Below are 26,625 nucleotides of genomic sequence, written 5' to 3'. Positions count from 1 at the left end.
CTTTACTAATTCTAATGCAAAATGCCTTGGGTATTTCCCCACCATTCCATCATAACAAAAAGAGGAGCAGGAAGGATATAGTATAATCATTTATAATCGTGTAGATCTTGCTTCCAGAATTTCTTAGTCTTCAATTGTAGTGTCTCAAGAAATCACTGACACTATGCCAGTTCACAGAGTCAACCCCACAGAGTTGATCCCTGAACCAGGGAGGCCCAGGGAGTTTAAATAAGCTGCTGCAAGTCACATGGCTAGCTAGGATCAGTACTCACCAGGACTGGGACCTAACTCTTACTATTATTTTCAATTGAACATTTAATTCATTTTCACTCGAATTTCAGAATGCCTAAGCCGACTCCTGGTTTAGGCTGGGTTTCTACCTCAGTCCAGTATGACTCTTGGAAATATATAATCTGAAAGATTCTGAGACCTTGGGATGTTTTGCAGGGAATTGTGGTCTGATTTTATGGAGGGTCTGAGGGACCTAACCCCCTTCTTGAGCATGGCCAAATTCCCCAGAAACTCAGACTCAACCTACTTTCTTCATGCTTGACTCAGGGCAGAGCTGCCGCAGCTGAAACATTCTAGAGTGCACCCACATCTCTGGTTGAATCAGGACACAGCCGAGTGGAAGAAGGGTTCAAGATCAACCATTTGTCCAAAGGGCCATCTGTTGACACAGTCATTAACCCAGTAACACTGCAGGCCATTAGCCTCTCTTGAATTAGGTGAAAGCGAAATCTCTTCAAAACATAATATTGCTTTACCCATAATTTTTTTAAAAATTTTGGACAGAGCTACTAAAGATTCATCATCGAATATGAATCGCAAATCAGTCCCGTGTGCTTGTGGATTTTGTCCAAGTCTACACGGGAGGGGAACATTCTGTTTTAGAAATGTGAGATGTATGAAACACAAATCTGCCTAGAAACTTCCTCCCAACTGCTCTGGGACTAGGCAGGGCAGCCGTTGACCTTGCGATGGCGGGGGCCGGGGGAAGAAAGACAAGGCCAGTCTGAGTCAGGTAACGCCCTTGGGTGAGGTCCGATCACAAGTCACAAGGATAGAGAGCATTAAACATTTCTGTGCTCCACCGAGTCGGTTCCATAATAAAGTTAGAAAATGGAAGTGTGGAGGCCCCCAAATTCCACAGCCTTTAGGTTCTCAGTGCGGGCAGCTGGCAGGGAAGGGTCCGCCTGGCGCTGCCGGAGGTTAACCCATTATCCGCGATAGACCGGTAAAGTTCACCCGATTTTGCTACACAGCTGCAACATTGTGCACGGAGGTAAACTGGTTGGAAGCTAATTCAAAACTGCAAAATCCAGGCCCGCACGCAGGAGCGCCCGTCCCTTCCCGGCTACATCTTTCCTCCGACTCGGGGAGAGAGCAGGGTCTGACTCCGCTCGGATCTGCACATCGGGTCCGCCCGCAGGACCCCACCCCGCCCTCCTCCGGCCCCGCCCCCTGCCCACCACCCCCGTCCGCCCTCCTCGGGCCCCGCCCCCGGGGGAAAGCGAACAGTCTCGGGCTTCGTCCGGGAGCTGCGAGGCTGCAGGGCTGGTGCTGCAGTATCCTGCGCCGCCGCCGCTTAGCCGTGCCCGGAGCCCGGCCGAGGAAGCTGCAGCCGCAGCCAGGAGCTCGCAGCCCGCGTCCCGAGCCCACCGCCGCCCTCCGAGGGCGCCCCAGACCGCGCCATGGTGAAGGTGACGTTCAACTCGGCTCTGGCCCAGAAGGAGGCCAAGAAGGGCGAGCCCAAGAGCAGCGAGGAGGCGCTCATCATCCCCCACAACGCGGTCGCCGTGGACTGCAAGGTCCGAGGGCCAGGGGGTCGAAGGAGTGGGCGCTGGGCCCGCGGGAGAGCTGCGAGGGGCCGGTGCTGTTCTGCGCCCGAAGCGGCGCGGGGCGCGGGACAGAGTCCCCGAGAGGGCCGAGCTCTCCTTTTTCTCGGGCCGCTCCCCTTGCTTGTCCGGCTCAGCTTCTTTGTAAGAAAGTGCGTGGTGCGGAAAGCGGCGCCTGCCGCGAAATAGGGAGCTTGGGAGGCCTGCGGGGAGGAGGGTTGGAGAACGGTGCCGAGTGCACGGGCGTTGGTGCAGTCCGGGAACGTGCCCGGGGCCGTGCCCGGGGCCAGGACTGGGTTCGGTCGATCTGGAGACCGGCGGCGGCACGCAAAACAACAAAAACAACAGCGGAGTTTGGCACTTCCTCCCAGTATAATGTGCTTAAAATGGCTGACATCATTACAAGCCTACACCTCTGTAGCTTCCTACTTTCGTTTCTAGGCTGAACAGTCCTTGCACTAAGTCCAGCTACTGTAAAAGCCTGTTAATTTAAAAAGCATTTTCTTCTTTATCTCCTCTTTTTCCACGGCCCTTCGGTATTGGCAGGTGAACTTCACCGTAGGGTCTGGGGAGGGAGAGGGGCGAGGGAGCGGGCGAGAGGAGAAAGCAAGGTGACGGTCTGCTCAGAGTAGGTTCTGGCTGTTAATTTTATTATTAAAACGATTATTCCCAGTAAAGATCGCTAATTACTATGTGGATGTCTGTGTAAAACCCACAATTGACTTTTAAATGATATCAGTATCTTTACGAGAGTCCCTTACACTAAATGAAACTAAACGTAACAAACTTGTCTTACGTCCCTTGTAAAATTGTCCTTTATTTTACAAAATCCCCCTTTTAGCCCTAAGCAAAAAATCAGGAGAGGGACCATGATTGTACTAAGTTTTAGTGGTTTACAATAATTCTCATTTAAGGTATGATTATAATTGTCTCAGAAGTTGAATAAAAAGGAAAGACTCACAGCCTCTTTCTACGAGATCTTCTTTAGGCTGCAAAATTTTAATCCTGTAGAAATCAATTGTAGAAGTTATTTATGTTGAGTAATTTTTAATTTTTTCGTTAGCATTTTCAAGACCTGTTATAAGTAGGGTAAGCAGTTCTAACTTTAAAAAAACTAATAATTTGTGCAAGTATGAGTAATAATCGTTTTTTATATGATCTAATGGAAACTACTACTGGAAAACACACTGTAAAAAATGTTTGAAAATACAACGTCAATCTGGATGTGCCTGTACTTATTTTTTGGAAATGTTCTAGTTAAAAACAAACGTTAGGGGTTGACTTTTAAATTACTCTCTTGCCTTGAAATAGGAAGTGGACTGATTCCCTAAAAGGAATTAGAGTTTTGGTATTGGTATTGTTTTCCTGAATCCATTGTAAACCGTCTTGATCTTAAGAGAAAATGTTTGGAATCCACAGAGGATAATTCCAGCAGCAAATTATTATCTTAGCTCTATGTTTATCTAACATTCATTGTACCTAAAATAAGTTGATAGTCAAGTACTCAGTCATAATAGACTGAAATACGTAGATAGAGATTAGATAGATTTTAATCCTATTATTTGTCTTTTTAAAAATCCTATGAACAAATATAACTCCTCCTATTAAAAAAGAGAGAGAGAGAAAGGATTGGATGATGTCACTTCAGATGGCTTTCCCCTGTTCCTGTAGTGAAAGAGATGTGAAACTCTGGACAAAAATCAGAAATAATTTGCTGGGCAGCTTTAAATCTGACTTTTGGCATTTACTGTCATTTCTGAAATGGTGACCCTGTTTTCAGATTCTCAGAATTTCTCACAATTTCACCGTATTCAAATACTATGGTCACAGCAGCAGGAAAAAAAGTAACCATTCATAGCTCTGTGCTATGTTTTCTGTTTCTATTTTCTCAGATCCCCATAGCCAAAGAAAAATACTGGAACAAAGCTGTGAGGGCCAGAGTCTTCCTTTGTAACCACATAGCAGTCATGGATGAATTGGCAGATACAAAATGACTAATTCTTTTTCTAGCTATAAGCTCAGAGACTTCTTAAGTGAGTGACAAAATACTGCTCTACATTAAAACTAGAATCCTTATAATCAGTCACTTAACAGTAAATGAAAACCTTACTTAATAACAGACATTTGTGGAAGATCTCTTAGAGCTGGGTCATTGATTCCTTAATGTTCTCTGGCTCCTTGGGGTGACTGTGCTGGGGAACTACTGAGTTTGACTCCCTGGATTCTGCACAGAATCAGCCTTCCTGTGTTTGCCTGGGGCATTTCCTTGCCTGGTTGGTGGAGAGGATCCAGTTTAGCTAGTAATGGGCCAGAACCCCTGAACAAGAATTTTGAGTATCTTTAACTCTCCTAGACCACGATATCCCGAAAACCATGTTTCTCAAAATGTACTCTTAAGGGTCACCTGATATCATCTGGGATTCTGGTTTAAAAATGCAGATTCTTCAGACCTTATGCTGGAAGAATTCTTACCACTCCAGTCAGCTGGCTTATGTAACACGCATTCCAGTACTTTAACACTGCTCCTGTCCTTTGCTATTTCTTTATCCCTTTTCTCACTGCTGGGTGAGGACCCTCTGGAAACAGCTCCATTGTCCCATTTTTCAATCTTGTCTTTTCAGTAGCTATTAATCCCAACAGCCATGTCTATTGATTATATTACCTCAACTAGCTTGCTATTTGTTATTCTTGCCCTACATTTTCCCCTATGTTTTGTGTAATAGAGGTGAATTTGAAATTATATGCATGTTTTATGTTAGAGGCAGCAATTCATTCATGAATGTTTGTGTTTCTACTTTGAACTTTGGAAAATTGTTATATATATGTAAATATCAAAGAAAATACTTAACGTCCTGAGTCGGAAGTCCCAGTTTTGTCATTACACAACTACTTGATCTTGGGCTTAAGTTTTTACATTTCTTTATGTGTAAGATGACAGGGTAGGAGCAGATGGTCTGTAAAGGACTCTTCCAGTTTTAAAATTCTATGAAAATGCTAGAATTACATAATTATATTTGGCAGGAATCGAATTGTTTTAACTGTGAAAAAAAATAACTACCTCCTCACCCTAATCAGACTGTTCCCTTTGTTCCTCCCCATGTTCAGCATGTTACATTCCTTCCTTATATTAAGTAGCCATGGGTCACAGAAAGGAGATAGATAGAGGTATTATGTAATACGCTCAATTTTCATTTTGGGTTACCTCACTGTAGAACAGTAGTTGTCAATAACAACTTCTGTTGTCATGCCTAATTAGGAAATGCCTTTCCCGATCTCAGGCGTCGAAGAAGCTCAAGTTTCCTTCATAGGTATCCGTGCAAGTTGTTTTGCTGATAAATAGTGTTGCCTCTTCTCTGCTGTGCATCGTAGTTGTAGTTGCAGACCTCCTTAAAAGGAAAAGTAAAATGCTCGTGGAGCGGAAAAGATGGGGCAGGATGGAAACATAAGTGAAGGACTGCTAACCCAGTAAGTTCTGAGTTACCCGTCACAAAATGGCTACTTGGATCCTAATTATTTACACTTTCTGGCATTTCTGTTTGCATAAACAGGACTGGTAATTTTGCCTTTTGGTGGTGTTGGTGTTCATTGTATTTTCTGGTTTTGGGGAGGTAGAGGTCAGAGAGGGAACATAAAATATGATGACATTTACTGAAATGTTTTGATGTTTACAGAAGGGATGGGGAGCTTGGTTCCCTTTAACAGAAGTGCGTATGATTACCTAGCTGTGTAACTTAGGTGTCTGTAAACAACATTGGCCAGCAAACACTTTACAGTCACTGCATTTTAGTTCTTCATGAGGATATTGATGTCTGAAGTGAAGGATTAGTTCTGGGAGACAAATTAATTGCCCCTGTGCCTACCAAGTGACTTGGCAGGACCTCCTGTGTACACACGCCTCACGGGCTGCTGCAGCTGCAGAGGGTGGACAAAACTGCATGTCGTACAGTTGGAGGTTACCTGCTTGGGGTCTTCCCAGTGTCATCTTAAACTTATTTTTCCGGACTAGATAGAAGCAAGTATATTATCCTTGGCAAAATCATAAACCTGTAAGATGTTATGGAATATCAGCTCTACCATATAAGAGGTTTAAGTGAATGGAAGTATTATTTTAATCAGAAATATCTCTTGAAACACATGGTACAGGCCTATTTAAATTGATTTAGAATTTAACTTCAGAAGTTTTCATTATGTATTGCTAAAGCTTGATGTAAGGTGGGACATTTTATTTATTTGTTCTCTCATACCATAACTTAAATGAGTGTCTACTTGAAAGTCATTTTCTTTTTTCCAAAAGGAAAATACTTTCTGAATTCATGGTATAACTAAAACTTCTTGGACTCCTTTGTATGTCATAGTGTCAGTAGAGGAAGAGCCAGAAAAATTTGTGTCTTTTCAAAATGACATCAGTGAATGCATCCTCTTAAACTTTTCGGTAAACTTGTCATTTTTTATTAGAGCTTAGACTAAAGGAGTTAAGGACTTTACCATCAAAGGACTTTTCAGGCCATAACTGCTGCCTGTTAAAATAAAGGATTTGACAGCATGTGGTGGTTTTTGTCAAAATGCTGTAGAAAGTAGCAACACTGGAGCTATGTTTTCAAGACGCTTATGTGTAGAGTTATTTCCTTGGCTCTCATTTTCTTGCACAGAGCCTAACAATGAAAGTTTTATAGGGTAGGCAACTGAAAGTTGAAAATTAGAAATTTTATTGTAGATACGACACTAAGAACATCATTAAAAAATCATTTAATTGTGATTATCCCTTTTAATCAGTATTTATGATACGTGTACTTAATAGCTTTAAAGAAATCTACAGTATAATCCTCTATTTTATGTGTTACCAACAGTTGAACAAAATTGTTTTTAAACAATTGAAGTTTTTTTTGAGCTCTTTAATTGATTAGAGGAAAAGAAGGAATGAAGTATTTCTATAATTCTGCCATTTGGGGGAAAAGCAAGTAAGAATAACATAGACTTTTTATTCTTATGCAGAAGACTTTCAATCTTGAGTTTCAGAAATGAAAAAATTACTATTTTTATGATAGAGGGATGTTCTAATTTTTCATTTAATATTTATCTTTTAATGTTGATAAGTTTCTAGCAGTAATTATATGACTTAAAGCTAAAATATATTTGTCAGAAGAGAAATTAATGTTGAAATTAAATTTGCACAGTTTATAAATCCTAAACATTTTCAAGTTAAACATGTAGAGAGTTTATTTGGGAAATTGACACTAAGTGTGACGTTAGGTATTTGATACTTTAAGATTTTGAAATATTTGCATAAGCCTTTTCTGGCATAGTTGAATTTCATACTTTGAAAAATGAAACGTTTTAATGGAGTTCTGTATATTTGAATGTTTTAACTTTTAATGCCAAAATTACTTTTCAAGACTTAAATGTTTTGCATAACGAGTTAAGAATAAAGCGTAAATCTTAGATTGTTTTCTCTGCTTTAAATATGATTATGATGTTTACAATTATTTAATATAAAAACCAAAAAGGTAAGTTGCATTGTTAAGTAAATCACTTACTGCAGTGTCCAGAAGAAGAATCCTCTTTATGCTGGGAAAAATGACTTTAAGAGTTGGTCCACTGAGGTCTGCAATTTTTATTTATTTTTAAAATTTTTATTTGTTTATTTAAAATTTTGTTTATTTATTTTTGGCCTAGCTGCATGGCCTGCAGTATCTCAGTTCCCCAAGCAGGGACTGAACCTGGGCCACCACGGCAGTGAAAGCCCAGAATCCTAACCACTAGGCCACCAGCGAACTCCCTAGGTCTGCATTTCTTAAAATTCATTTTGTCAGCCAGTCTCTCTAGTATTTCTTTTCTACTATATATACCATGTCAGTTTTAAAAATTTTTTATTTTATTGCTTTCTCTTCAATCTATTTTACCTTGCTTTCATATTAGTGCTAGGAAAAAATTTCCCAATCCCATCTAGGGCAGTGCTAGGCATGCTAAGCAGAGACGGCAAACTCAATACTCCTGGGCCCAAGCAAATGATATAGTGAAGCTAGGCTTTTTTTTTTCCCCCCATATTAAACAACTTAGAATATTCTTCATTTTCATCGGAAAAAAAAAAAGGATCCAGTGTTGCTTGATCCTCCAGTTTTTAAAGGCAAGCTACAATCAGGGTTTTTATTTAAAACTTGACTTTTCAGTATTAACAACTAATTCATACCAGAATTTCAGGCAGAAACACTGAAGACTGACATAGGCCACCATTTTACAGTCTCCTTTACCGTGGAGAGCAGGGCTGGCAAATTATGGCCCAGGTGTCCAAATTGTGGCCTGCTGCCTGTTTTTGTATAACCCATGATCTAAGAATGATTTTTTATATTTTTAAATGTTTGGGGGGAAATAATCAATTTCTCTTGTTTGGCCTAGTTCCCTCACTCCAAAAAGGGGTATAGTTCAGGAAACCACACTGTCTACTTATTGAGAAGTCAGACTATGCAGTTTGTGCTTTAGGATTTAGATCCTATCTCTACGACTTACTGTGTTAGTTTGGATAAATTATTCCAACTCTCTGATTCTCCATCAGCTAACTGGGAAATACGATAATCTGTAAAAAATTGATCACAATGCCTGGAACAGAGTAAGACTGAATAGATATCAGCTGCTATTATTACTACTACATCTTTTTTTTTTTTTAACAATTCAAACTTTTATTTGGTACTACTACATCTTAAAGATTTCTAGAAGTAGACTTCAAGATAGAAGTAGAAAATTAATGAAGCATAGCATTTATTCATTTTGTATTGTTTTTTATAAACTAATACCTCAAACTTAACACTATTTTCACATAGTGTTAGATCCTACTGGCAAAAGTTAATATTGTTACCTGGATCTGATAACTTGGGCAAGTCTGGAAACCTCCCAAGCCTCAGTTTCCTCATTTGTAAAATAGTATAGTGGTACCAACCTTATAGTGTTCTTGTGATGGAATTAACTGTCCCTAGTTCATAGAAACTCAATTAAATGTTAATGCTTTTCCCCATCCCCATCTTTTAAAAGTCCCACTTTTCCCCCCCTCAATCATGCTTGTTTTGGAATATTACTTCTTGTGTTACCATTACTGCTTATCCCTACCTCACATGTCAGTTACATAACAAGATTGTTGATAAATAACACCCTGTTTCCCCAAGGTATTCTGGTGAGGAGCTGTTCCTGCAACTTAAAAATCCTTAGCATTCAGTAGCTATGTCCATTTTTGTATAAAAGTATATTTCTCATTATGTAATAGATGTTGATAGAATTTTATAAATCTAATTTTGGATTTAATCAAAGTATTAATTTAGCTTTAAAATGCAAATACTAGTCCTGCTCTGTCTCTGAGGAACCCACTTTTTTTTTTTGGAACCCACTTCTTAAATTAGTGGTTCTTAAACCTTTTGGCCTCCGGACCCCTTTGTACTCTTAAAAAATTGTTGAGGACCCCAAGAGCTTGTTTTTTTTTTTTGCGGTATGCGGGCCTCTCACTCCTGTGGCCTCTCCCGTTGCGGAGCACAGGCTCCGGACGCGCAGGCTCAGCGGCCATGGCTCATGGGCCCAGCCGCTCCATGGCATGTGGGATCCTCCCGGACCAGGGCACGAACCCGCGTCCCCTGCATTGGCAGGCGGACTCTCAACCACTGCGCCACCAGGGAAGCCCCTGTCTTATTTTTATTATGAAAATAGTTTTGACATTGTGGATCCCCTGAAAGGGTGTCCCTGGAGCACATTTGGAGAACTTCTACTCTAAGTACTTGCTGTTTCATGGTTTTTGTTTTCATTTGTGTTTTTTGCAATTTTAGATATTACCTACTGGCTTCCTAATATGGAAAGTGAATATTTAGCCTTTTCTATATATTTACATGGTATATACATAATCTGTTCTCCTAGTATAGTTATAGTAATGACTGGTTAAATTGATAGTCCATGGTTTTATTATAATTGACATGAAACTTATACAGAGTAAGTAGTAATGCAGTGTAACTACTAGTTAATGTAGTTATACTGCATTACATTGGAGTAAGTAGTATAACTTATTCTACTTCCTTTCTTGTACAAAACCATTTTTATTACCCCTGAATTTGATAATTGACTTCTTGGGTCAAGGGGGAGGATTGCTTAATTTTCTGTTTATTGCTAATTCATCCTGATACTCTCTGACAGCAGTATAATTGCCTTTTGTATCTACAAACTTATCACATAACTTACCGAGTTCCATATTTTTCTTGGCGATATTTCATTTGTCATTTTTCAGTCTTTCCACCCAGACTAGTTGTATTCTAGGTATGTTTCTACACAGATGTCCTGAGAGTAATTATTATCCTGGAATTGTTCTGCCTTTGCCTCCATCCTAAGTTGGATCTTATGTTTTATAAATCCAAGAAAAAGCATCTGAGCTCAATTATTTTTTTAAACTTTACTTGTCTGAGAGTCTTTACTCTGTCTTCACGTTTAATTGATAATTTATCTGGGCATAAAATTCTAGGTTAGCAATAATTTTCTTTCAGCATTTTGATGGCATTGCTCCGTTATCGTCTAGTCTGATGCCATTCTGATTCCTGGTTCTTTGAATATGACCAGTTTTGTTTTGTTTTTCCTCTAGAAGCTTGAGATTTTTTTCCTTATGCTTTCAGCTTTCGTAATTGTTATTGACCTACTTTGTTTTCTGTCATTTCCATTTTCTGGCTTAAGGTTTATTTATTTATCCCTTTACTATCACTGTTGAGCTTTCAGGAGGAGGTAAAGATAACCATTTAACTGGAAATCAATAATAGAACTTTCAACTCAGCTGTCTCATAGCTTTAAGATTTATTAGAATATTTTCTTTAACATTAAAAATGGGCTTAATGATAATAATAGATAATAATGGAAACTATGTGCATTTTTATTAACACCAGTTTAAGGTCAGACAGGATGACCTAAAAAGAGGTATCTTCTTGTCTCCCTTTTTAATGTTCCAAAATTGTGTTCTTCATGAGTAATATTAGAGGCAACTCACTCACTACCAACTTCATGGTTTTTGCCTTGTGGCTTTATTCCTCTAAGTTAGGTTCATTTTTGTAACAATATCTTGCCTTTTTCATTGATTTTGAAATGCTTATATGCTAGTGAGCCTGAGTTATTTTTCTTGATTGTTTTTCCTTCATGTGCATATGATTTTAATACTTTCTGTTACTATCCTTTGTAATTTGATGAATAATAGAGAAAAATTCTATTAATTTTGTCAACATGTTAATAATACGAACACTACTGTTGTAATGGTTAACACATACACATAGTGCTTACTAGGAGTGTGGCTCAATTTAAGTAAACCTATTAAGATAGGAAAAATCTGTAGAAACTCAGGCTAGGCTATGTTGTTTCTGGTTGGATATGAGTGTTATCCAGTTGTAACATGGTATCACGTCACTTATTACCAGAGTTAATTTGCCTAACCTATTATTTAGGTAGGTCATTGACCTAATAGCTCCATGATTTTCCTTCCCTAAGGTGTGCACATGGAGTCAGATGATAAGTCAGGCCTTATTTGGTGATACCGCACAGATAATTTTATTTAAATTCTCTGGGCCTCATTATATTTATCTGTAAAATGATGTATTGGACTAAATGAGCTTTCATGGCTCTTTCATACAGGAGCTTTTCTTTCTGAGAAGTACACTGATCACATATTCAGAGGCACCTACTACTGCATGGCCAGACCACATACTAGGGATTTAAAATTCACTAAACACCTCAACCTTCAGGAGGCCCCTGGTGTAACTCAGAGAGACCAACCATGTAAACCAGATTAATCACAGCCTACTTAAACATCTGTGTCTGTTTTCACAGGAAAACAACCCCCTGGATCCAAGGGTGAGGAGAGTGGTAGAATAAGGGAGCAAGATCAAATGACTATTGAGTGTTTATTGTACGTGCATTTGGTGCTAGGCATAGGTTCGAGGCACTTTTTACATGTTCACTCTAGAGAGACAAATATCTCTGATCTCAAGAACTGGAATTATGTTTTCTAGTAGTCATTTTGTATAACTTTCAAATTTTTAAACTTGGATGGGAGCTGTAACTTTCCACATTTGAATTACTTTATGTTTTTAGAAGAATATACTTGGAATTTTCTCTGCAAAAGTTTTGCATTTTACATGGAATGACTCATTTGAATACAAATGTATAGTTATCTCGTTGAATGACATTAAAATCCAAGATTTGTACAAAAATGAGTCCAGAACAGGTTTCCTTTTTTCCCCCTCTAATCTTGACACATAATTTTATGATGAATTATAGAGTAGAGCCTTCCTATCGTCCTTAAAATTTTTAGGAAGACAGTTGATATTCTTATTAGGAACAGTATGAACTCATGATTCAGCCAGTGGCAGAAGAAATCTATCTTGACCAATTTATCAATCCCTAGTAAAGGTTGTTATTAACAGTAAATATCATTTGTATATAATGCTGTTGTTTAATCTCACCAATATGAATTGGAAAACCTGATGAAATTTCATAAAGTATTATCATTAGTACACTTCTCTTCAGTGTAGATTGAATAAACACTACATTTAAATTATGGTCATCTTTTATAAGTAGGAAAAAGAATAGAAGTCTCTTAAGGTATTCCTATATTAATATTCTGCTATGTACCAGATACTCTGCTTGTCCCTAATGATGTAAAAAGTGATTAAATTACAATCCAGCACTAAAAGCATTTACAGCCTAATTTTTTTTTATAGTTCTGGCCTATTTTTTTTTTAAATCTAGGCATGTGCTAATTTTATATAATGCCAATAATTTGGTTCAGATTTCATATTTCTAACAGTAGTTGAACTGTTATGCAATGGCTTTAAAATTTTAATTTTTTTATTCCTGTTTTGCTGCTTATGTGTTGTAGGATTTGTTAACAAAAAAGGACATTAATGAGAAATTGGTTTTGTAGACATTGTAATTTTATTTATTTTAATTAAAAAAAATATTTATTTATTTTTTGGCTGCGTTGGGTCTTGGTTGTGGCATGTGGCATCTTTCGTTGTGGTGCGCGGGCTGCAGAGTGCGCAGGCTCTATAGTTGTGGCGTGGGCTTAGTTGCCCCCTTGCATGTGGATTCTTAGTTCCCTGACCATGGATCGAACTGGCGTCCCCTGCATTGCAAAACGGATTCTTAACCATTAGACCACCAGGGAAGTCCTGACATTGTAATTTTAGATTAGTTTCTCTTTTTAAAAATCTCTCCCTATTCCAAGTGTAAAATAATGCAGTAACATTAATATCCATATAATGCCGATCACTTGGAAAGCTGCTCCCTTTTTGCATTTCAGACATAAGATTTCTCATGTGGACTTTCTCACCCTAGTTGAGATAGTATCAATCTTACCTGAAAAGTCAAATGAGAAAATAAAATTCAGATTACTGATTTAAATGAGCAAGAGAAAATGCAAACAAATGTTTGGTGTCTTTATAGATTTTTAGCTTCTTAGCCATAGATTTTTGTGCTTTACATATAGCAGAATATATTTGGTAATGAATTACTGCTATTAATGGTGAACAGGTTGCTGGATCATGTCTTTTTGTTGCTTTTTTCCACGCTGGGAAAAGAAAACTAATGTAGAAGCCAGCTGAATAGAACATGTACCAGTGGCAAATGGATGGCACTGGTATCCTACATGATGGTAATCAGTTGGAATGATTGCCTGTGTAAGTTCTGTGGTTCAAAGAGTATAGTTAGGAAAACATTTTAGAAATTTTTTTAAGTAGATCTTAAATGATGACCAAAGTTTTTATTTTTGAATTCTTACTGGAATAGGAAGTCATTTTCTTTTCCTCTCCAGTAATGCCTTTTTTAATTGGCCTTTTCAGTATTTTGCTGTAGATTGCTTTTTTGTTTGTTTTTTAAAGGGTGAACATATTTTAAGTTTATTTGTAAGCAATTTTAATTAATTTAATTTAATGAGTATATATATATATTTTTAAATCATGAGTATATTTTAACAAAACAAGTTAAATTATTTCTGTGCATCAGTAAAGTATTATGAAAGGAAAAAAGAAGGAATATTAAAAAATGAAAGGTGTAGATTACTTTTTATTGGCTTTACTCCAAGAAGATACCTGTTTCAGCTTACCTTTCCCAGCTAAGTCAGATGGTGGTGGGGATAATACTAATAGCTATCACTTACTTAGCACTTACTATTTACTCTGTGCCAAGCAGTGATCTAAATACTTCAGTTGTATTTCCTCATTTAATCCCCACACTAACCCTATGAGATTAGTGCTATTATTAATCCATTAATGATGAGGTGATTGAGACAGAGAAGTTAAAATACCACTTGTCTGTCTGTTTCCCATCCTCCAAAATTTTGAGATTTCTTGTCTGCTATCAATCTTTTCATCCTTATCTTTCTTAAAAGTTTATATCTTTTTCATCTTCTTCAGTATCATTTAATGGGCTCTTAGGAAAAAACACTCTCCTTGCTCCTCATAAGTTGGGAAAGGAGAAGAATTCGAATATACTGGAGTATTAGTTACATACTGAAATTTTCAGCCTTTCTAGCTTTATACTATTCTGTTAATTTTGACAAATACGTGCACTTGTGTAATCACTGTAGTCAAGATGCAGAATATTTTCCTCACCCCAAAATGTTCTTTAATATCACTTGGTAGTCAATCCTGAGTGCCACACCTGTCCCAGTTTTCTGTTCCTGTCGTTTAACCTTTAGCCAGAACCTCATACAGATGGTATTATACCATGAGTAGTTTCTGTCATTCTCGTTGTTTCTGTCTGTCCGGGGGACTGGGTGTTGTCTGGACCATCTTTTATTCCCTTAGCTCTTGGACTGTGGTTTTTCTGAGCTTGTCCAATCCCAGCTTCTCTCTGTCACCATTTTTGGTTTGCTTATGCCATTCGTACTTGGATTTGTTCTTTGCAAAAGAATACCTGTTCTGTCACTTAAAGGATTCAGCTGCTTTATTCACCATGTTAATCCAGTTTCTAAAACCCAGAACTCAAAACCCTTTTATATGGAGAAGTAGTTTAAAATTAGGTTCTCAGAAGGAAGCATACCCAGTCATAGCTGGAAATGAAAATCAAGGTTCAAAACCAAGCAACACTGTAGAAAAGTACTTGGTATGTTTGGTCTTCACTAGGAAGAAAAATGATGAGGGAGGAGTTGAGAAAACTAGAACATTGATGAGAAATCTGTGAAAATTTGAATTATTATATATATATTTAATGTTGGCAGCTAATTCTGTATTTTGTAAAACAGTGTACAGGCCAAACAACACATCCATGGGCAGCTGGCCTGTGCAACCCCTATTTATTGATATTACTGAATGTGTTTTTAAAAGTACATATTTCTAAATAAATATATTTCTGAAGGTTCAGTAGCTTATGCTACTCTGAGTTGAATAAATTGTATTGGTTCTTTTCTGTTTTTCTGTTTTATAAATATAAAGTGTTTTATGCCATCTCCTTTTTTCTTTTTTGTAATACGATTTTTAACCCTAAAAGATATTTTCCTCTTTAGTATTCTGGTTCCTAAAGCGGTGTTGTTGCATTTGCTCTAATAATGCAAAATAGTATGTCTGGGAAGCTCTGAAAAAGTGTCTCTTCATTCATTCTACAAAGAAGGCTTACATAGAGATGCCAGAGGATGTGAAGTGTGAGTTGTTAGTATGGGCACAGAATAAAAATTATATGAAAACCCTTGCATTTTGTCTAAGTTTATAATTGAAGCACATTTACTGAAGCCTCTTAGGGAACTGATTGAGGTGACCTAATTCTTAACTAATTGAAGTACCAGAACAGAATTTACTCTTCATTTTGCTTAAGATATAATTGGTTAAGTAATTTTATTATCATATGATAAGATTTATTCGAACCAGAAATACACTGCAAGAGTGAGAATGCTTTTGAAGCCACTTCTTTCTGTACCTACTGTTGAGGGGTGATTATAGGCCAGTGTGTGCTTCAGCGTCTTCATTTATAAACTGGGGTAAAAACTTGAGGTTTTAGGAAGATTAATGAGGTGATAATTGTACAGCACCTGTGGGAGTTCTTTTACCTTATCAGCGTCATTTAAGGTGCACCAGTTTTACTGCAGTACAAGGGGAGGAAATGTCTATGACTTGCTTTAAATTAGGCCAAGTAAAGTTTTATGTCCTAGTGAAGTTGCTCTTGTTCATGAGTGGTTTTCCTTTTCCTTATGATTTTTATGATTTTTGTTGTTAATTATGAAATAATCCAAGCATATAAAAACAAAGAATTTGTAGTACCATTTATATGTTTTTTTCCTTTTATGTTTTTTAAGTCTTCAATATATGGTGTTTTTTTTAAAAATTTTTTTGCGTTAGCATTATGTTCTGAGATTAATCTCAAAATCAACAGTGCTAGTTGGTTTCATTTAGACTTTAATTATATGAACCCATAATACTTTATTCTTTACTTGTGGACACTAGGTTATTTCCAGTTTTTTTCCTTAATGACCATTCTGCAGTAATCATTATTGAGCCTCTTTTTGTGTACAAAAGTGTTTATCTAGGGTTATGTTATTAAGAATGGAATTACTGGGTCATAAGATATATGTATCTTTAATTGTATTAGGTACTGCCAAATTGTTATTCAAAACATTTGTACCAGCTCCTGTCTACTGTGCAAAAGTCCTCAATTCCCATTGTTCCACACTTTCTCCAGCACTTGGTGTTGTTAGACTTTCTTTTATTGCCTGGTATATAGGAACTCAGTTGGTATTTTTTTCTCTCATTCCCCATATTAAAGTAAAATTTACATGCAGTAAAATGCACCTATTTTATGTGTACAGTTTGATTGAATTTATGGTCATTGTATAAAGTCATGTATCCACCACCATAATCAAGATATGAAACATTTCCATCACCCTAAAAAATTTCCTCATACTTCTTCCATCTTCTTTTCACTGTGACAGCCACTAAGCTGTTTTTTGTCATTATAGTTTTTCCTTTTCATAGGTAGTCTTCTGCGTTGGAGGTTTTTTTTTCACTATAGTGTTTTTGAGATTCAGTATGAATATACCACACTTTATCCATTCATCAGTTAGTGGATAGTTGTGTTGTTTCTGCTTTGGGGCTATTATGAATAATGATGCTAGGACTATTTATGTGTAAATCTTTGACTCAGTTGATTTTTAATTACTGATCTTCAGCAATTTTGCTGAACTCTTAATTAGTTTGAATAATGTGACTTTCTCAGATTTTCTACGTAGACAGTTATATATCATTTGACATAATCACAGCTTTGTATTCTTTTTTCTAATCTTTTAATCAGTTCATGTTCTATCATTTGTGTACTACCTAGGATCTCTAGTACAATGTTGAATGAAAACAAAGAATCAGTTTTAGTGGGCATTCTCATATTCCTGACTTGAAAGGGTATGGTTTAATTCTGAAGTTTCACCATTAAATATGAGGTTTGCTGTAGATTTTTGATTATTAGCCTTTTTCATGTTAAAGAATTTCACCTCTTCTGGTTTGCAAAGAGATTTTATTATGAATGGGAGTTATAATTTATCAGGTGCATTTTCTACATATTTTGAGATGGTCATGTGGGGTTTTTCTTAAATCTTAACATGTGGCTTTTTTCTCTAAGTATACTCTTTGAAGTTTTAAAATTTAATCATTTAAAATGCATTTTAAAATCACTTAGGTTAACAACATTTCTATCTTGAATATACTTTAATCCCTTCTCTGTGACTCAGACTGTAACAAGGAACGTCATCTATTTGTCATGCATACTATTAATTTTGACTGTAAATTGCTTAAGATTTCAACCGTGTCTTAATCATGTTTGAATTTCCCACAGGATCTAGCACAGTACATTGCAAATAACAGGCCCTTAATGTTGAACTGGGCTGCGTGCTTAGGGCTACTATTCTTTGCTAAAAAGCCACAGTCTCCTGTGCGTCATAAATTCTTATGTTGCCCCCACCTTTCATTGTCACGCTGGCTGCTGATGTGTAACTTTGGGGTCATTAAAAAAATAAATAACCAAGCTTTAAAAAATTTTTTCTACATTCTACTCCCTCATCAAATATTAGTTGAGTGCCAGCTAAGTGCCACGGTTGGCTTGGTGCTACCATACTAACCTTATAGAAATTTAGAGAAAAAAAGAGATTGGACTTTGAAGACCTGTTACCTCTTTTATGAAATAGATGATTGTGGTGCATGGACTTTGGGTCTGTAATTTGGAGATTCAGACTCTTATTTCCTGATTCTTAAGCCATGGTTCACGTGGTTGAGGTGCTGAACAAATGACCTGTGAGTACATGAGGTATTTTACAAGTTAGATTCTCTTGAGAAATTAAAAATTTTTGTTTTATTGTCATAGTCCTGAGATGTGATTTTTGAATGAACATCATAGCCTGTTACACCAAGTCCCTTTGTGACCTGCCCCAGTAACCTCTCCATTCTCGCCCCTGTACCCTTCACCACCATACTGGGCACTCCAGCCGTACCACATGTGACCTGTGGAATGTCATACATTCTGGCCCCATGATTTTATTCATTCTTTGCCCTACACATAATGCCCTTTCACTCTGTCTTCTGCATGGGTAATAAGTATTCGTCCTTCATTCTTCTCCAGTATTTTCTGCCCTGGGAAGTCTTCTCCCAATCAGCCCTTCTTCTGTGCTTTCTACATTCTCCTGTTAGAGCCTGTGGCATGTTTATGTTTTTTGTATATTTGTTTTCCAGGCTGATCTGAGCGATCTCTTTCTTGGCAGAGGCTACATGCCCAGTCCTAGCACAGCTCTTGGCACATAGTAGACGTTTATAATTTATTCTTGAAAATATTGTTTGTTGACCTGCTAAAAATGGTAGAGCAAAAGGCCTGGACACTGTTAGCAGTTTAACCTTCGGGGCTGCATATTCTTTTATGAGTGTCTGCCCATATGCTCTTTGGCTATCCCTTTAAGTGCTGCTAGTGAAGAGAGCCTGCCAAACGGGGGCGTGTTGTACACACATTTGACTATCTCAGCAGCTGATACCAAATGTTTAGAAATGACTATTTCCATTTGTCATTCTCGTCTCCCCACCCTGCCTCCACCCTAAAATTAATTATGCTAGGAACTGTTTCTCATCTCAGACAAGGGCTCAAGCAAAACACTACATGTACTTTATCATTCAGGTTTCATAATACCTTGTGACTCCTGTGGAATTCTTGTAACTTTCTGTTCGCAGATGGGTGTCTTGTATGGCTTGATAAATTCCTCTAGGTTTATTCTCAGTACACACTACTTCCTTGCAGTGTAGTTGTTGTCTTGAGTATACATACCATACATTGACAGGTATGCCTAGCAAAGTGTGATGCTCTCACAGTGTTTGAGCCAATCCTTAGATTGAATGGGATTTTTTTCTACAGTGTTAAATTCTGTGTTTAAACGTCAACCAACCCAAGCGCCTTAAATTGTTTTTGGTTGGCTGGGACATCTGGGCTTGGGCTTTAGCCCGGCAGTATCAAGTTAAAATTCCTTATCTTAGAATTGAAAACATAACCTTAGCTTTCATTCTTCCCTCACTGAATTCTTGCTTCAACCGTATCCAGCATTGTTCATACAGGTTTTCTTCCTAACTTTTAAGTTATGTCCTATTTATCTATGGAGGTGTAGGTCAAGTCTACTTTCTCCCTTAATCCATCCCATATTGAGTTTTCCAAGTAAAGGATAGAGTTATATACTTGAAGGGCTGTACACACATACTACTTACTAGATCATCTTTTATTATGTTGGTTTCAAGTCAACTGGAGCCTTTCTTTTGCTGCCTGTACTATTTCTTGAGCCACTGGTTATGTAACACCAGCAGCTAATCTCATTTGTCTGTCAGCTCTTTGCACATGAACATGGGCACCAATAAGAAATTAGCTATAACTCTGAAGCGACAGTAGAGGGCCTGAGTTAGAAGGGCAAGAGTGTATCTGACTGAATATCCTGACCCTAGATGATGTTCCAGTGCTAAATTATTTCCTTGAGGGGGGTCAAAATCAGAAGTCTAAAATTGTGTGCTAGTTGTATTGTCTCTTGACTTAATAAGTTTTTCTTACTAAATCTTTCCTCGGTTTTCTACTGATATCTTAAAAATGAAGAACTTTGGGCTTCCCTGGTGGCGCAGTGGTTGAGAGTCCGCCTGCCGATGCAGGGGACACGGGTTTGTGCCCCGGTCCGGGAAGATCCCACATGCCGCGGAGCGGCTGGGCCCGTGAGCCATGGCCGCTGAGCCTGCACGTCCGGAGCCTGTGCTCTGCAACGGGAGAGGCCACAACAGTGAGAGGCCCGTGTACTACCAAAAAAAAAAAAAAAAAAAAAAATGAAGAACTTTGTTAAACTGGGATTCTTTAGGGTAGAGCAGTGGAATTACAGGATTATTTTAAATACATTTGTCCTGCTTTTTTGAGATTCTAATTGTTTAAAGAATCTGTTTAATATTATTTGGTCTGTCCCCAGTTTTCGTGTAAATTTTTATTATGTTTGGTTAGGAATGGCTTTGTACCTAGTATGAAATACTAATTACCTGCAGCAGACTAACACATAATTTTATAAATAATGTCATATACCCCGACATTGTAATACACAAGACTCAGCACCAGAATTTTGCACGACAAAGTTGTATAGCCTCTTCTGAATTTTTAAATATTAGAAGATATTTTAATCACTAAAAGTTAGGCACAGAAAATAGAAATTGTGGAGTATGTAATTTATTGCTCTAGAGATATGGGTGGCAGGTGGGGTATTGAAAGTTAGAAGAAAGAACTCTCCCAAAAGACTGGTGTCTCAGCTCAGGAGGCATTAAGGCTGGGTCCTGGTACCACCACTTAATCATTCCTGGGTAGATTTTGATTAGAGACCTGACTCCTTTGGTCTTTATATCTTTGTTTATAAAATGATAATTATTAAGGTTTCTTTCAGGCTTGACATTTCTGTGATTCTGACTGCAGATAAGATATTGATCATCAGTCTTTTTCATATTTTAGGACCCAGATGAAGTGGTACCAGTTGGCCAAAGAAGAGCCTGGTGTTGGTGCATGTGCTTTGGACTAGCATTTATGCTTGCAGGTGTCATTCTAGGAGGAGCATACCTGTACAAATATTTTGCACTTCAAGTAAGTGGGAAAATGCTAGGGACATTTTTGCCTTTCCTTCACGTGTATTAGAAAATTGACCCAAACCTGTTCTAAGCCTGTGCTTTTTTGTCTGTGGCCTTTAGTCAGAGTGGTGGTCCTATTTCACAGTTATGTTAAAAAATCTCCTGAGCATAAGTTTGCTGAACCTATTAGACAGTCACTAAAAGCAGGATAACATTGTTCTGCTGACTAAAGGGTATAGATTGCTGGATGATTTTTAAAAATTGACTAACTCTCAATTTTCCTACCATAATTAATAGCTAAGTTATAGTATTTTCAATTGCCAGTTGAATAGATACACCAGCCTCAAATGTCATATTGATAAACTATAATTTGATAGACATTTTGGGCTTCCCCACAATAGCCTTTTGCTCCTGGGCCCAGAGTATAGTGGTTCCACTTCTCTCTGCCTCTTCCCCAGTCATTGGTTTCTCTTAAGAATGTGATTTCAGCAATAATGATGAAGTAATTTAGGATAAAAGTTGTTTATAATTTATTACAGAATAGTAATCCCAGTGGATTAAGACTTTTTTTTCTTCTGATTACAATGATTATGATTTATGATCTGTGTTTTGTGATATATTTCTCTGACAATAATTCCGTATGTGTACTTCTTTTAACATACCAGAGTTTGGAGAAACTGTTGACAAAAAGATTTTATTTAGAAAGTGAAATATTCTACATAGGATGTGTAAATTTTGTGTTCATTTTCTATATTTTTTGAGATAATGTCATGTTGATAGATATTAGTGAAATACTAGTCATCTTTCTAATGCAGTTTTTTTACAAGAAATGTATTTTTATATAAATCATTTGCGATTCCACTGTCCAGAGATATTTGTTGACCTAACATTTTGTTATATGCTCCTAATCTTTATTATATATGCATACTTTAAAAAAAATCTTTATAATGATTTGCTATAATCTGATACTTTCCACTTAATTGTGATATATTTTAAGGCAAAATCAGAACTACTTGTATGCCTGTGGAAATTTCAGAAAAACTACCCCTCTTGGCTAATGAGAGAAAAATCATGTAATCAGTGAATCACATCAAAAAGTTTTAGAAGTATGTTCTTTCAGAAAAACATTACTGGTTTCTGAATATATTCTTTTATAAAAATAAGGCTTACAGGTAGAAATAGGCCTGTGTGTTTCTTCAGATTTACTTGTCACCAGATGGATAATTGCTTTTATATTCTGTTTTTGTCGAACACAAAAAGTAAAGGAGAAATCAGCTGCTTTTCTCCTTCTGAAACTGGTTTTTTACAGTACTTTAAAACCTGATCTTAAAGAATGTGTTAACGCTGTAATTAAACCGTCTGACTTGTCATCTAAAAGTAAGAGTTTGCAAGCAAAATGCTATGTAGGTAAAGGTGGCAGCTTAAGTAATACTTACATTTAAAAACCTGTCTTCCACTGAATTGCTGAAATAGTGTTTAAACTCTCTGTAGCCAGATGACGTCTACTACTGTGGAATAAAGTACATCAAGGATGATGTCATCTTAAATGAGCCTTCTGCAGATGCCCCAGCTGCTCGCTACCAGACCATTGAGGAAAATATTAAGATCTTTGAGGAAGATGAGGTTGAATTCATCAGCGTGCCTGTCCCAGAGTTTGCAGATAGTGATCCTGCCAACATTGTTCATGATTTTAACAAGGTGAGCCAGGTGCCCTGAACTGTAAAAGAATGCAAGTTCCTTAATTGATGCTTTTGTAGTTTCATTTTCAGTATTTGCTGATTTATTCTATTTATGGTTTACTTTTTACTTTTTAAAAAAATGGCCTTGGGTTTCTTCTGCCCTGCAAGATAAACTCCAGCATTTGATGGGCTTTCTGTCTGAAGCAGACCCTCAGTGAACCTACCTTTCTTCCCCTTGCCTTGTCTGTCTTAATACACACCATGTGCTGTTCTTCCTTTGCTGCTAAATTGCTTTTAGAAATCTAAATGTTTACATGGTTTAGTTTAACTCATTTTAATCCTCAAAACCATCCTATGAGATAGTCTTTCTCAATCAGGTTTCTCATCTGAACCGTAAGAACACAAAATCATTTAATTGACTTAGTTAACTGCGTGACTTAGTAAACTGTGGATGGTAGTAACTAGTTAGTACTATTCTAGATGCATGCATAGGAGAGAAGTTAATTTTTATATACAATAGATGGATGCCTTGGAGGGCATTAGGGTCTATAAGTGAGGGGACTGGGGACTAAGTCTCTTAATCAGGTGATAGTTTATTTGAGTTAATTTTAATAGTTTGTTGTTATCTGATAAGAACTGTATTTACTAGTAGCAAAATTTCCTCTCCCATTACTATTTCCATTCCTACCCCACCAAATTCTTGATTTGTGGAAATGCAAGTGATTTACACATTCTAATAGTACAAGTTATTCTTAAAAATCCAGTTGCTGCCTGTCTGTATATTGGTAATATTTGTACATTAATCTAATGAAAATATATCTTTTTCTTCCCAGAAACTCACAGCCTATTTAGATCTTAAGCTGGATAAATGCTATGTGATTCCTTTGAACACTTCCATTGTTATGCCACCCAGGAACCTGTTGGAGTTACTTATTAACATAAAGGTATAAAACTTTCAAATACTTCTTATTATTGATGCTGTTACAGCATCTTGGAATTCCTTGTTGAGAAATTAGCCCTGTAGGAGCCCATCTTACTGACAGTATGGCTAATAAGCATTTTACAATGAGGAACTAAGACTTGTGGTTTCGGATTTTTTCCTTGTCTCTTTTCTTTTAATACTTTATATTTTGAAATTAAAATGTAATTTCTAAAATTATATTTAAGTTTTCCTAAAGGGCCAGAGAATAAATCGTAGGCTTTTAAAAAATAAGATCTGTGTTGCAACTAATCAATTTTGATGCCATAGACAATATGTAAACAAATGGGCACAACTATATTCCAATAAAACTTTATTTATAGAAACAGATGGTGGGTAGTAGTTTGCCAATCTCTGTTCTGTACTATAATCTCTTAAGAATTTTGTCTGCTTTCCTTGTCTGTTCAATGTATGTTTTGAGATATCTGTGTAATATATTCTTTTCCAAATGTAGGCTGGGACGTATCTGCCTCAGTCATATCTGATTCATGAACACATGGTCATCACTGATCGCATTGAACACATTGATCACCTGGGTTTCTATATTTATCGACTGTGCCATGACAAGGAAACATACAAACTGCAACGCAGAGAAACCATTAAAGGTAATACTTTCTAATGTTAAAATGTTGGCAAAAAAGTTTGTTTTACTTCATTGTGTTAAATTAGATTTAGATGTAAGCTAGTCATTGTTACCAATACACTTGCCGTGAGTGAGAAAATAAAACTATATTGTACATTGTATAGTATTTCTAGATTTCTGAAGAGTCATCTTAATTCTAAATCTACTCTTTTCAGATAGAATAGGTGAATGTGAAATGTCATTCCCTTGAGGTGCTCTTACCTCACTTTGCATATGGCCACCCAGTCCACCTTTCCATCCTACCCCTTTGGTTGAGCTGTACTGTGTAAGGGTTCTGCTTATCCAGAGGGTCTCTAAAGTAGCTCTTCATTTGTATGCTCAGGGATCTAGGTTCTAAGCAGAGTTTGCCTTTTGGATCACATTGAAGATAACCACAGTCAGGTTAGTTCGAAAGGAATTTGGCTGAAGAATTAAGAGCATTGACACAACTAATGTAGCTTTGCCAAATCACTTCACCTTTGTTTTCTCACGTGATGACATTATCTCCCCATTTTTTTTCAAGATCATTGTAAAAATAAAATGAAAGTACACGTGACAGAGCTCTAGAAAGTAAGGAGTGCCATGCAGATACACGATGGTGTGATTTCTCTGAAATTGTGGCACCTAGTTAAAGAGCGTTCCTGGCTTTCTGTTAGCACTTTTGGTAATACTGTTCTCCCACATTGGGCTGGTGAGTCACCTGAAGCCTGCTGCTTGATTTCTTTCATTTTAAAATGATCTTATGGTTCACAGTTTTTTTTAAAGTCATAATTTTACATATAATACAATTCACCCTTTTTAGTGTGTAGTTCTGAGTTTCAGCAAATCACCGCCACAGTCAAGACATAGAACATTTCCACTACCTTCAGGGTCATAAATTTATATGTATGGCATTATTATTGTTACTAGCATCTGTTAAGATACTTAGTTTAGAAAAGAGAGGGAAATTATTTTCTGCAGTGTTAAAATCTACTTCTGCAGTGTTAAAAAAAAGTCAAACTATAGAAGTTAATGGAATATAGAGTAAAATATTTTTTTATGTCTAAATAATAACTGTGAAAATTAACATGAATATTTATTACTGAAGAATCAGAAATTTAAAAAATTTCCCCTTCCAAACAGGTATTCAGAAACGCGAAGTCAGCAATTGTGCTATGATTCGGCATTTTGAAAACAAATTTGCTGTGGAAACTTTAATTTGTTCTTGAACAGTGAAGAAAAATATTACGGAGAAAAATTTAACACCACAGCATAACCCCACCCTTTGTATTTTGTGCAGTGATAATTTTTTAAAATCTTCTTTCATGTAAGTAGAACACAGGGCTTCACGGTTTTTCATCTCATTAACTCAATTAAAACCATTATCTTTAAAAAATCTTTTTTTCTTTCCAAGTGTGGTGTCTTTTATCTTGAATTAGTAGTTGTATGAAGTCATAGGTAATAGTACACTTCACCGTAGATCTTAGGAAGAGTTTAAATTTCATTAATTCATTTATCCAGATTTTTATGTTTTAATTATGCATTTTCAAGAGGAGGGGTTATCTAATAATCATATACATGCATACGTAAAAATGGACCACAGTGACTTATTTGTAGTTGTTGCCCTGCTACTTAGTTTGTTAGAGCATTTGAGCACACATTTTAATTTTCCTCTAATTAAAATGTGTAGTATTTTCAGTGGCATATTTAACTATTTAGAGTATGATTTCCACCTTGATGTTTTAATATCCTAGGCATCTGGTATAATAATATTTTAGAAAATGTTTGGAATTTAAGAAATAACTTGTATTACTAATTTGTATAATCTATACCTGTGCAATGGAATATAAATATCACAAAGTTGTTTGACTAAAGGACTGTGTGTTGTTTTTCCCACATAATAAAACCAAAGAGTAATTTGGTTCTTCATATCTTGAGATAATCCATGTTAAAGAAGAAACTATTTCTTAAAAATCCAGTTCTCTATATACAGTGGGTAAAGTTTTTTAAAAAAATAAAAAACTTTTAAAGTAACTACATTCTTCATGGGTGCTATTAAAGTAACATCTAAGACTCAACCTTGAAAGATGCTGTTTAAACATTATAGAATAATGCTTTTGTATTTAATGTAAGGGCTGTCATTAAACCTGAACTTTCCAAGGAACATAAAGTGCTTTCTTGAGAATGTCTTCTCACAAATGGAGCATTTTGAGTTATAGTGGTGATTCTTATATTTCTAAGGTAGTTTCCTATCTGAAATAATTTAGAATCCACCCCTATTTAAAATATCTAAGAGTAATTTCACTGTAAATTCCTGAGACAAATTCCAGTTCTGAATTTAAGAAGTCAGAATTTTTAAAGCATCACAAACCCATAAAGGATTTAGTCTAGGAACCAGTTCTGGTCTAACAAGAATATTATTTGATTCCTGGCTCTTGGT

At 36.7% G+C, this 26,625-nt stretch overlaps 1 protein-coding gene across 1 annotated transcript; it reads left to right on the top strand.

The window, feature by feature from the left end:
- The first annotated feature begins 1,510 nt into the window (after window positions 1-1,510).
- Window positions 1,511-26,114, top strand: ITM2B (integral membrane protein 2B). Its single transcript, XM_032611696.1, has 6 exons — window positions 1,511-1,811; window positions 20,814-20,942; window positions 22,418-22,624; window positions 23,439-23,549; window positions 24,039-24,189; window positions 25,329-26,114. The coding sequence occupies exons 1-6, from the start codon at window positions 1,695-1,697 to the stop codon at window positions 25,412-25,414; spliced, it is 801 nt and encodes a 266-aa protein (XP_032467587.1). The 5' UTR covers window positions 1,511-1,694; the 3' UTR covers window positions 25,415-26,114.
- The last annotated feature ends 511 nt before the right edge of the window (window positions 26,115-26,625 follow it).

Source organism: Phocoena sinus, chromosome 18, assembly GCF_008692025.1.
Source record: "Phocoena sinus isolate mPhoSin1 chromosome 18, mPhoSin1.pri, whole genome shotgun sequence".
In the NCBI taxonomy this organism is placed as follows: domain Eukaryota; kingdom Metazoa; phylum Chordata; class Mammalia; order Artiodactyla; family Phocoenidae; genus Phocoena; species Phocoena sinus.
The sequence above is the reverse complement of the archived record's forward strand: the minus strand, read 5'-3'. Positions and strand labels throughout refer to the sequence as shown.